Source organism: Gymnogyps californianus, unplaced genomic scaffold, assembly GCF_018139145.2.
Source record: "Gymnogyps californianus isolate 813 unplaced genomic scaffold, ASM1813914v2 HiC_scaffold_95, whole genome shotgun sequence".
Lineage (NCBI taxonomy): Eukaryota > Metazoa > Chordata > Aves > Accipitriformes > Cathartidae > Gymnogyps > Gymnogyps californianus.
The window spans coordinates 180,624-193,817 of NW_026114488.1; the positions used below are offsets into that span (position 1 = coordinate 180,624).

A 13,194-nucleotide genomic window follows, 5' to 3' on the forward strand; every position below is an offset into this window, starting at 1 on the left:
TGTGAAAATTCATGTACTGTTCCTGAATTGTCACTGTAAGTCGTGTGACAAATTCTATGGTATTTTTGCCATAGTTCTGTAAAACACAAAGAAATAATTCAAGTTTCCAAATGTATTATCCAGAGATGTTTATATAACAAATATCTTTTCCAGATAAGTTTTTACCAACCACCACCCCCCCTTCAAAACAACAAAACCAAAACCTGAAGAAACACAAGCCTCTTCCATTTAGAATTTACTAGAAATGGTCTAGAAGAGTTTGTCTTGATCTTACTATCAAACCATATTTAGCTTTTATTAGGCATATATAAAAAACCCAACTTATCAGGGAGTGAAGAAAAAGCTAATAGAGCAGTCTATCTTTTAGATATTACTATGCCTTAGCAACTCTCCAGTCACCAATATATTTCCAGTGTAGGCTGCTTCATGTTTTTAAACATTATAGTTTTAGACAACAAGTCAAAAGGACAAAAAGATTGGAAGAAACTTCTAGACCATCTAGACCATCCTCTTTCTCATGGCATAACCAAATGTCTGTATCTCATTCTGGACTGATATTTATATATTTTATTTTTAGAGACCTCAACTGTGATAGCTCCATGACTTGCCCAATCTATGTTGTTATGTACTTATCCTTATTATCAGGAAGCTTTGCATATGGTCTTATGTGAATCTTTTCAAGCGCAGCCTAAGCCTATTGTTTCTTCTTTCATCCACATATTCTTTTATTTAACAAACTTGAAGCCTGTTGCTGTGTTTCCCTTTCAAAGGCTGATCACAGTGAACACAAAGTCCTGGCCAAGATCAGATGAACAGTAATAAACTGAGGAATCATGGTGAACTAATCACTAAAACGGAACACAGTGTTAGGAGTAGCCAATTCAAGGAGACAGGTTAGATCACTGTCTCTGGTATGAAATCCATTCAACGAGTCAAGAAAAGGAGAACTCTGTCCTCAGAATGCCATGCAAACCAAAGGAGTTTGTTGACTACAGAGAAATATGGCTTACTATGCTTCAATTCCCTACCTCCACCACAGTTGTCTTGGCAGCTTTGCACATAGGTTGGTTGAAGTTTCTTGCAGTTTTCCTGCAAAAGAAAAGAAAAATAGTAAATATTAAAAGCTGTAAAAGTACAAGGAAAGACTTTTCAGACATAAAATACTACAAGTATCTCTGTAATATAAACATCACAAATCTTTTTACCACATCACTAGAGGGCTAATAAAAAATAGGAAGGAGGAAAAAGTATTATGGAATTGTGTAAGGTACATATGAAATTAAATCATATTTTGCTACATTAGAAAGTATTTATTACAGCTCTTTTGACTTTTAATCAGCACATTGTTTGATTGAAATTGGGTGTGCTACTGGTATCTTCATTTATCAGATACAAGAGTAGCAGCAAGCTGGGCTGTGTACAATGTACCTTCCCATTATTTCACTGCACAAAGAATTAAATTAATCTCCACAGCCAGCACAGGGCCTAACCACCTCTCAAGTCCCACATATGCCTTCATAATTCAGACTAGGAAGCTATATGGACTTGGGCTAGCACTTTGCACGGTAGCAAATTTAATCCAATTCACTTGATTAAAAAAGTTGTGCCAGTTTTGGCACTCACTTTGCATTCATCCTAAGTATTCCCACGCAGTATTTCTGTAATAAGGAAAAAGAACCTCTAGGGAATAAAAGTAACACGACATGTATAACCATGCTGGGATCTGCACCCAGATCCTAATAGGCACAAGGAAAAACAAGTGACCTGTGTCAGCCCCTCTCTATTTTCCACAAAGCAAACAAAACTGTGGGGCATAATATTTAAGAAAAATGATGTATATTTTGGTGGGGTTCCACTGATAGCTTCTCAGCATTTTTCTCTTACAAAGTAGAATCCTTGAAAATTTTTCATGCATTTTAGCATGAAACTAAGGTTCAAAACAAGTCAAAACCTCCTTTTTTTCCCCTTTCCACAGAAGCATTTCTTTTTCTGACTATCCTTATTTCCCAATGTCTTCTCCTTTCTTCACCCTTTTGCCTGATGACCATGTCTAGCGCTATAACCATGCTGAACTTTGGGATGCTGCTGCCACCTCGTGGCTTTAGGGGAACTGAAATGGCCAAGTCCTGAGACTAATCTAACCATGCAGTTTTAAGCTGATTACTAATGCACAGACCTACAGAATCAAAGCTATACCCCCAAGGCACATATTTTGTGCAATCCTGTTTTATCCAGCTGTGAAACCTCTAACAGAGGCTATAGAAGGGGCAATATATTTTCTCCATGGGTCTTCAATTGGGCTGTGTAAATACAAAAGAACATAAGAGGAGGAAATCATAAAAAAAGACTTGAATTTATATTCTTCTCTTAGGGCATGAATACAATACTAGCTAGTAGTGATTTAGGGGAAAATACCCTAAACTAGGTAGAGTAGAAAAATGCAAAGAAAAATAAAGTTACAAAAGATGAATTAAAATAGCAGGGGAACGGATACAGATAGGGGAAGGCAGATGTGGAAACAAAGAATTCAGTATTTCATCCCAAGAGACTACTTTTCTGAGCCAAAGACTTTCTCAAGATTGTAGTGGCTGGTCTGCCAGTAAAAGAAACTGATATAAAATTATTTTCACATAGAGGAAAAAGTTACAAGAAAAAAAACATTTCAATGTCAAATTAAGAAGAATTAATGGGCTTGATTCTGACTGTATTTACAAAAGCTTATGCAATTTAGAATGTTCTTGGGTTAGTAAAATTCTTTCAGAAGAAGCAGTCTTTTACAAGATCAAAGGTCTTATTTCTAAAGAACACATCAATCCAGAAGAAGAAAAAACAGAAATACTACACTTATTTTCCAACACAGAATAGGGTTCAGGTTTTCAGACTTTGAAATCCAGAAACTAGCTAGCCAAGTCTGTCTTTTTATTTTAAGATAGCTTTCTGGACATCTAGACTCAGCAATGTATACAAAGTCCATTGTTCCAGCGATTGATTCCTAAACTGACCCAAAGGCATGACAACGGCTTTTCTCCCAAAGGCAAAAGATAGCAAACTAGTTCATAGTAGACTAAAACAACCAACTACATCCACTACGCACCTATTGGTGAGGAGATGAAGGGACACCTCAGATACGAGCTGAATTTACGTATTGCAGAACCACTTGAAGCATGAAGAGATGACCTGACATGACTGTCTGTGACAGCAGGGGTCCTGACTCTGGATATCCCTTCAACTTCTCTGTTCCTTTGTCAAGAGCGTACTTTTAGTGGCACCAAACTACACCTCCGCTTGTAGAGCGAGAATATATTGGGCTAGAACTCCAAAGCAGAATGGTACCAGATGAAAAGGGAGGACAGCCAAAGTAGGTGGAATACCCACAAAAGCAGTAAAGCTCCCTGCTGTTGTGCTAACAAGCAAAGCTCCAAGCGAGCTTTAAAACCTGGAGACACTGTTCAGCTAAGCAGAACTAGTACCTGCATCAGACTAACAAAGTGAAATGTCCATATATGCATCCTTTCAGCTAGCACAGGAACAAGGTGAGATTATTTCATTATGTTTGAGGGAGTCTTGGATTATTTGTCTTGGTAATGGTGCACTACACTTAAGAATGATTATCTACTGGGACAGACACAGGTCTCGTTAGGCAAGAGTTGTGGTGCAGAATAGTCCTCTCCATATAAAGATGCCTGGAAGGAAAGCAGCCACAGCATGCTGTATGGAACAAAAGAGCTAGAGGACATGAATTCTCATGCAGAAAACCCTGTTTAAAAAATTGCTTTCTAAAGGACCTGGTGCCATTCAGGATCCCCAAGAAAACAGTATAGCTTCATGTATGAGAATAGACAAAAAAAAGTCATGCTGGCCTGTGTGGTCCTAATAAGTCAACCTGAAGTACATCCTTTAGATTTAAAAAAGCTCTTAGCTTGAGAGTGATTAACAGTTTGGCAGACACTTACTCCATTCCTATTGGCTCAACAGATACCAGAGTCATGAAAAATACACTATAAATAGTACCGCACTGCTGTGAAAGCAGTGGCAGATGTGAGTAAACACAGAGTCTATGTCTATCTAGGCATACCTCAGCAAACAAAACCAGAAGTCACATAAAAAAAAAAAAGTATGTGTCCTGGTTTCAGCTGGGATAGAGTTAACTCTCTTCTTAGTATCTGGTACAGTGCTGTGTTTTGGATTTAGTGTGAGAATGATGTTGATAACACTCTGATGTTTTAGTTGTTGCTAAGTAGCACTTATCTTAAGCCAAGGACTTTTCAGTTTCCCATGCTCTGCCAGCAAGCAGGTGTGCAAGAAGCTGGGAGGGAGCAGAGCCGGGGCAGCTGACCTGAACTAGCCAAAGGGTATTCCATACCATGGAACATCATGCTCAGTATATAAAGTGTGGGGAGTTGGCCGGGGGGGCTAATCGCTGCTCAGGGACTGGCTGGGCATCGGTCAGCGGGTGGTGAGCAATTGCATTGTGCATCACTTGTCTTTTCTTGGGTTTTATTTCTCTCTCTTTTTGTTATCTCTCTTTTCATTACTATTATTATTATAATATTTTATTTTTTATTTCAATTATTAAACCGTTCTTATCTCAACCCACAAGTTTTACTTTTTTTCCGATTCTCCTCCCCATCCCACGGGGGGGGGAGAGGGGGGGAGGAGTGAGTGAACGGCTGTGTGGTGCTTAGTTGTTGGCTGGGGTTAAACCACGACAGTATGGAAAAGTCCCACCGACAGTGAATACATACACAGTATGTAGCATGATGTCAAAAATACATTTTCCTTTTCATCCTGTAGATCTAATCTATTACAATTTCCTCCTCTGTTGTCTCCTGCAGGCTATGAGAAGAGCCTATGTTTCTCTGTTCTAGGCTATCAGGTAATCTGTGTCTCATCCAAAAATGGAATGGGTCACTGCTTGTTATGAGCAAGTTCTTTTAAGCTAGCAATACTCTACATGAAATAAGACACTGGATGATGATGTTTCCATCTTTGATTAGTTGCGCTTAAAAGAAGTCGCCAAGATTTTTAGGTCTCCACTCCAGATGGAAGCAGTATCTGGTATCAACTGTATTGTGTGAACGTGGGAGGGATATGAAGACTTCTGAAAGGAACAGGAGGGAGAGGTAAAGGCAGAAAGAGACCAACAGGATGCAAAGGAAGGGGGGGGAAAGGGAGAATACAATCAATCTGTATCTGTGGAGAATGAAAGAATTTTTCAGAGGTAAGATAGATATGGGGTAGCAGCACAGACAGTAGATACTCAAGATCATGTCAAACAGACAAGCCCAAGGGGGAAGACTATTTTCTGTATTCCATGTCACAGAGCCTAAGGAAAGCAGTTTAACAGCCATCAAATTCATGTGCACACACAGAGGAAAGTTCAGTTTTCAATCAGAAACCATCTTGTCTTGCCAATGGGGAAGCCAGGATGTCAAGTTAGGTAAAATAAAAAATTCTCTCTTCATTTTCAAGTATTTTAATTTATTATTATATCTATTAAATATACAAAAAATTATATAAATACATGTGTGTATACATACACATAAAAAGCATTACTTTATCTGTATTATTTTATTCACATATTTTTTAGTTGCTTTTTCAACTCCTTGTTCCTTTTAATACATACAAGGACAGACTGCATCATTCAGCATCTTCTTGTAGTAAACTGCAACTGATTACTATAACACTTGCCATAAAACAAACAAATAAAACCCAGTCGTTAAACATAAGCAAACCTCTCCTGCTTCAGTTCAGGACAAACCAGAGCACAAATATATCAACCCAAACAAATTATGTTATTGTCGTGATTTAACCCCAGCCAGCAGCTAAGCACCATGCAGCCACTCCCTCACTCCTCCCCCCTCCCAGTGGGATGGGGAGGAGAATCAGGGAAAAAAGTAAAACTCATTGGTTGAGATAAGAGCAGTTTAATAACTAAGGTAAAATAAAATATAATACTAAGAATAATAAAAAATAATAATAATAATTATTATTGTAATGAAAAGGAATAGAACAAAAAAAAGAGAGAAATAACACCCAAGAAAAGACAAGTGATGCACAATGCAATTGCTCACCACCCGCTGACCGATGCCGGAGCCGCGATCCGCCCCTCCCGGCCAGCTCCCCCCTGTTTATATACTGGGCATGATGTTCCATGGTATGGAATACCCCTTTGGCTAGTTCAGGTCAGCTGCCCCAGCTCTGCTCCCTCCCAGCTTCTTGCACACCTGCTTGCTGGCAGAGCATGGGGAACTGAAAAGTCCTTGGCTTAAGATAAGTGCTACTTAGCAACAACTAAAACCTCAGAGTGTTATCAACATCATTCTCACACTAAATCCAAAACCCAGCACTGTACCAGCTACTAAGAAGAGAGTTAACTCTATCCCAGCCGAAACCAGGACAGTTATCACTAGTGCAATGCCCAAACTTTTTACTACAAAAGATGTTTAAATTCATATGATGCTTCTCCCTATACCACTGAGATCAAACAGACTTTAAACATACTTTTCTGGGGACAGAATCAAGTTTTCCCATCACTGACTGTCCAGGAGAGTGACTCAGCTCCCTTCTGTTCTGACGTACATGAACCTGCACTTCTTGGGTCAGCCTTCAGTTGCGCAAGAGAAAGGATCCAAACTAACATGAAAATTGAAATGAACAGAATGTCGCCACATTTCTCTACAGTCAACATGACGACTTTGGTCTGCTATGCCTCATTTTTAACTACCAATGTTTTATTTCATGGCTATATTTGAATTCACAAAAGTAATTAGAAAAAGCAATTATATTTTATTTTATAGCAGTATAATTTGACAGTAGGGAAAGGCAATATGAAAGAAAGTGAAATCAGTAAAACATTATTTTGCCAGCAGACAGGATTCTCCTCTTTCATTATCTAAACCATTAAAGAATCTCTTCCCACTGGTAAACAAGCCATACCTGAAAATGATGTTTCCTGCACGATCAGCCTTCCATGCCTTCACAAGAGCAAAATCTCCTGTAATCGACTTCTCCAGAATAAAGTGATGGCCATCAAACTCTCACACCTACAGAGAAAAGTACACTATTGAGATGTAGGTTTTTTCAAACAGATCTCCCATGTAATATTTATTTTATGGGGTTAATTTTACAGACTATTATATTTAGACTTCTTTTTGCACTACATATGTTTTTATCTGAAAAACTGTAAGCTCAAGTGTGTAATCACAGAGAAGCACAGAAAGTCTGTAAACCCCAGTTTTATCATAGTGTCTCTGTTTAGTGAAACAGAATGAGAATCAGATCCATATTCCTGCTGCTCCATATACTGGAATTAGACATGGGTTTTTGTTGCACATCTACCAGCTAACCAAAAACCAAAGTGCTAAAGCAGAACTGTTGAAAAAGTTCATAATCACTGCCCATCACCAGAAAACCCAAATCTAAAATGAGGAGGATTTGAGACAGAGTACTCAAGTCAGATTATCCGACAGGTTGAATTTCATATGGTTTTCTCTGCATTTATGATCAATATTTGTAATGATGTTGTGCATGAAGCCAGAATATGTAACTGACAAACAGCTAGTATTTTAACAGCTCCATAAAATTAAATGCATTTTTCAAGAATCAAAATGGAATCTCTTTTTATGAAGATAAAAATTCTTCTGATTCATTGCCAAGCTCACTCATAACAACTGGGCTGGGGAAGCAAACTAAAACATGCAAATTCCATTCAATGTAGAAACTGAAGTCTAACAGAAGTATTCTGGCAAACTTATCACTAGATTCTCCAATACATACTTGCATTTTCTTTGCAGTCACAAGTGACGCTCAATATTAAACCACTTCATAGAATAGAGGCAGAATTGAATCTCAGTGGAAATCAGTTTTAGTTTCAAAGAATATTCAATACAGGCAAACTCAGGATATATTTTTGCATCCACAAGATCACTGACATCCAAAAGAAAAGGTTTTGGACTTTGTTAAATCATTAAAATAAGGAATCAAATTATTTCAAAATTATTCATGCAGAACTGTGTTACAATGTATACAGGAATAAAACTCAGATAAAAAATGGAGAAAAATGAGGAAGGCAAAAGGAATTCCTCTTATGTTATTAGACAAATTTTAGGAAATACAAGAACATTTTCAAAATTTCATGAAGCCAGCTCAATCTGCCAAAGAAAGGTTATCTGGACTATGTCTCTGCGTTCTCTGTCAAGGAACCTGAAATTATCCAAGATCCTCCAGTCACACTGAAGACTGTGGCTTCTTCAAGAACCTTGTTCTTCCCCATCTTGCTTTATATGAGAACTCCAAGTCTATGTAGATTCATATCCAAGACCTCAGTTCCAAACAATATGGATATACTCATGAAAATCAACCCCTAACCTCTTCATTAAGCATTTCCATTAAGTATAGCATATCGCTAGGACCATTGCAGAAAGGAAAGCAAAGCAAAAGAACATAAAAAAACACCAAGAAAAAACCCAACACTCTACTGTCTCAGAAAAGATGGGGTGAATATTTATGATTGCCAGTCACCACCAAGCAGGTAAGACACAAATCCTATATAGAAACATGAACCAGCATTTCTTAATATACATAACATGCATAACAACGTAGAAGGTTAGGAGTATACACAAATACTACTCGAGAGCAATTTAAAATTTCTGAGAGGGGTAGGAAGTATGACAAAAGTTTATCAGAAGTCAGTTTTCTGGTCCTGTAAAAGAAGAACTGAGCTTTTATAAAATGACACTTGCACTTGAAATGGATTTGGAGAATGGATTTGATCAAATCATGTTAGTGATGTTATTAGCCCCCCCAAAAGACTGAGGAGAGTAAGAAAGACTTTTCCACAAATGTTAAAAGGTAGAAGAAAAGTTTTATCAAAATTATAAGCTATTTAATAAACAAGACATTCCTTCAAATGGTAAAACATCATAATGACATATTCAGTAAGAAAATTAAAGGGAAAAAAAAGACTAAGCTAATTATTAGATACTGAAAATAGCCATGTATAAAATACACAAAATCCATGGGGGGAAAAAGTTACCTATACCCAGAGATGTTCTTGAGGTAGAGTTTAATGCCTACTGCAGCCTAATTGGAACATACAGCATTAGCCCCATCCATTTCTTCAAGTACAGTTATGGCACTGAGAAATCTCTTCCCCTCTCCAAATTCTAAAACCCAATTTCAATTTGAAGCCCTTGTTTCTCACTTGGAAACCACACTGGTTTTATTTCTTTGCAATTTCAAATACTGATACTAAATTGCATTTCAACTGTTGGCAAATGCGTTTCCTGAAAGTGTGTGTCAACTGAGCTTTTCCCTGTTTAACAGGAAAATGTCCCATCTCTTCTAATGCTAAAGCTTCATGTACAGCTGCAGGGCTGCTTACTCCATGCCACAGTATGTAAGGAGCAACCTGCCCTGCTAATAGGAGGTTGTTCTCAATCCGTACTGTGCATTGCAGTGGCCTGGTACAAGATTTTGTTTGAATACACAGCGAACCTGGTCAGAGAACTGTCAAGTGAAGAGTAATACATCAAGGAAGGTTTTCACCTGGATCAGTTCTTGATGCTAAGTCACCCTGAAGCTGCAAAAACTTTACTAACACATCACAGGGGACAGGAGTGAGTCATGGGAGGAAAACTAATGTGTCTGGTATCACAGCCATCCCATTAATCCAACATACCAAGGTTAAACTTGGCCAGGAAGCACTTAAGCTACTGTTTATCTTGGAAATATGCAAGAAATTCAGTTTTCAAAGCAGAAGGCTTCCTAATAACAAATTGACATCTTACCTCTCTTGGCTGGCTGGCAATGGCAATGGTGCCATCTGTGTTGTATTTGATAGGTGCACCCCCTTCCTGCACCAGCGTCCCATAGCCGGTACTGGCGTAAAACACTGGGACTCCTGCTCCTCCTGCTCTAATACATTCAGCAAGCGTACCCTATGGGAAAACACATTCAAGAGGCAGTCATTTGGAAATAACAAATCAAACTTTGATGAATGGCTTGCATGAACTTATTTTTATATCCTGTCATCCTGGAAAAGCTCCAGCTTTTTTTTTTCCCCCATCTTAGGAAAACAAATACTTCACTCCAAGTTGAAACAGCCATGCATAGCAGATCAAGAAAGGAAGAGGGAGTCCAGTGATCTGAGTTCCCCGTGCTAAGAATACCAAGAAGCTGATAGAGCATTTCTACTCTATTTGACCTCATCTGTACTCTGCTCTATGTCCAGCCGTACCATGGATATTAACAGCCCAAATTCCTCATCAGCCTTAATTGTAGACTTATGGCCAAAGACATGTCTGCCTGCTTTTCATTAGTGTCCTTTCCCAAACTTTGTTGATATTTTTCTGGATTTAAAGCAAGAAAAGACCATCATGGTCAATTATCTAGCTTGACTGCTTCCAAAACATAGGTTGCATTTTCCCCAGTTATTCCTGCAAGAAACACGATGACTTCTGCTAGGTTTACTAAATGGTGACAAGAGGCAGATGTGAACCATGCAATGATACCAAGTCCTGTGTTCCAAGCAGCCTTAGCATTTCTAGATCTCACCATGACCTCTCCCTTACTGTATAACAAGGATGCAACAGTCCCCAATTTTGCCTGAAGTCATACCAAACTTGAAGAGCATTTTCCAAAATGCTATTTTATCTTGACACAAATATTTCAAATCCCCACATCTCCTACCAAGTTATTAATTCACCTTACTGTTTACCATTGCACACTGTAGACCCAGTATTGTCATGCTGGATCTACATAGCTTGTCTGTGCAGTCCACAAAGCCTGTGCTGGTTTTGGCTGGGGTAGAGATAATTTTCTTCATAGTAGCTAGTATGGGCTATGTTTTGGATTTGTGCTGGAAACAGTGTTGATAATACAGGGATGTTTTAGTTATTGCTGAGCAGTGCTTACACAGAGTCAAGGCCTTTTCTGCTTCTCACCCCACCCCACCAGTGAGTAGGCTGGGGGTGCACAAGAAGTTGGGAGGGGACACAGCCGGGACAGCTGACCCCAACTGACCAAAGGGATATTCCATACCATATGATGTCATGCTCAGCAATATAAAGCTGGGGGAAGAAGAAGGAAGGGGGGGACATTCGGAGTGATGGCGTTTTGTCTTCCCAAGTAATGGTTACGCATGATGGAGCCCTGCTTTCCTGGAGATGGCTGAACACCTGCCTGCCGATGGGAAGTGGTGAATGAATTCCTTGTTTTGCTTTGCTTGTGCGCACGGCTTTTGCTTTCCCTATTAAACTGTCTTTATCTCAACCCATGAGTTTCCTCACTTTTACCCTTCCGATTCTCTCCCCCATCCCACCGGGGGGGAGTGAGCGAGCGGCTGTGTGGTGCTTAGTTGCCAGCTGGGGTTAAACCACGACAAAGCCAATGACACGTCTAAGGAGTTCAAGGTCTTTTAGATGGAAGCATTGAGCATGAAGTAGGAAGAGTGAAAAAATGAATTGTGAGATGATAGAAAGGTGAGATTTGCGACTTTTGAAACATGAGAAGTGACAAGTGCCTGGTTATTTCCATGTCAGCTGACTGGGTATAAAAGGAGCTTTCCTACCCATCTCTGGGATTCTAAGAGACATTCCCAAGAGATGGAGCCCAAGAGACTCTCTTCTCCATAAAAATTTAAGACTCTTGCTTTTCCCAGAGACTTAAATCAATAGCTGTTTAAAGCCCAAAGGTTATGTGTCACCTTTGGAAATGCCACACACTAACATGCTGTAAGTTTTAAAGTTATAGTACTAATTTTACAAAACTAGATCTCAATAGAATATGACCGATACTCATGATAAGGGTGGTGAGGTACTGGAACAGGTTGCCCAGAGAGGCTGTGGATGCCCCCTCCCTGGAAGTGATCAGGCCAGGTTGGATGGGGCTTTGAGCAACCTGATCTAGTGGAAGGTGTCCCTGCCCATCGCAGGGGAGTTGGAACTAGATGATCTTTAAGGTCCTTTCCAACCCAAACCATTCTATGATTTTAGGATCTCATTGCATTCAGGCTACGTGGGTAGCTTGGCAGTGCTATAATAGTTAAACTATGGTGCTAAAAAGTAAATTTCTAAATATTCGATCATAACATTATGCAGAGATTAATTCAGTTGAGATTTAATGAACAAGCATAAAAGAGTTAAGGTATTCTTAAGTCTCACAATGAACTGAAATCTCCTCTTATGATTCCTACCCACTAGATGACAGACACTGCACATGCAACAACCCCAAAAGCACACAAGAGTTGCCCCCAGTATGGGAATCCAGGGTCTCTCTGACTTTTTTCCCCTTATATGGGCCACAGCAGTGAGCAAGGCATACTTCATATGTTTTTCTACAATCCGGGAGGAACTACCAAAAATCAAATGTTGTACAATAAAATATATATATGTACTTGAAATTAATATAATGTACCAAGCCATAAAAGGAATTCACACAATATGACCAGTCAGTTCTTAATAGACCAGTTGCAGCCTACAGCCCATGATCCTAAGATGGCAAGTGCCATCTGTCTTTACTGCACATCTGCACACAGGCAAAACATTAGGTTTGCAAAATAATTTTATAAGAACTTAAGCAATATTCTACTCAGTATTTCAGATGAAAAGAAATCAGTCTCCTAGAGACACTCCTTACCTGAGGTGTAAGCTCAACTTCAAGCTCGCCAGATAAATACTGGTGTTCAAATTCAGTATTCTCTCCAACATATGATGACACCATGTGTTTTATCTGCTTAGTGTGAAGCAGAAGACCAAGTCCAAAATTGTCAACACTGTGTAGAAAAAAGACAATACTCAGCATTTATAATAGAGTTTTGTTGTACTCAAAGCACTTGATAAACTTTAATGACTTAACAAGATAGGACAAAGTTATCTTCCCCTATTTTAGACATAAGGAATTGAAGACAAAAATCAAATTCCAGCTTTTAGGGGGAAAAAAAACAATCAAAGCTACAATTAAAATTTAGGAGTCCAGTGCTCAGACCTCATGTCTTCCAAGGCACTGACTGCACCCAAAACTTCATTTTAAAGACGTTTCACATGTAACAGCTACAAATACCAGCTTAACAAGTGGTGTTATTTTACATATCTGCTCCTTTAAAAAGCCTTACTAATTAATAAAAAGTCACACATGGCAAAACTTGGCTTTTAGTGAACAAAGACTTAATTTTTGTTTAAACTCTTGCTCCCC

The 13,194-nt window shown here is 38.9% G+C and overlaps 1 protein-coding gene across 1 annotated transcript in view; it reads right to left on the reverse strand.

Moving 5' to 3' along the window:
• Positions 1-12,775, reverse strand: part of LOC127029289 (succinyl-CoA:3-ketoacid coenzyme A transferase 1, mitochondrial-like) — a gene marked incomplete at its 5' end in the record, with an annotated part of 61,315 nt that extends 48,540 nt beyond the window's left edge. Inside the window, 4 exon segments of the mRNA XM_050914856.1 lie at positions 1,029-1,089; positions 6,940-7,046; positions 9,792-9,941; positions 12,640-12,775. Coding sequence (XP_050770813.1) covers positions 1,029-1,089; positions 6,940-7,046; positions 9,792-9,941; positions 12,640-12,775 — 454 coding nt within the window.
• Between the last annotated feature and the right edge of the window lie 419 nt (positions 12,776-13,194).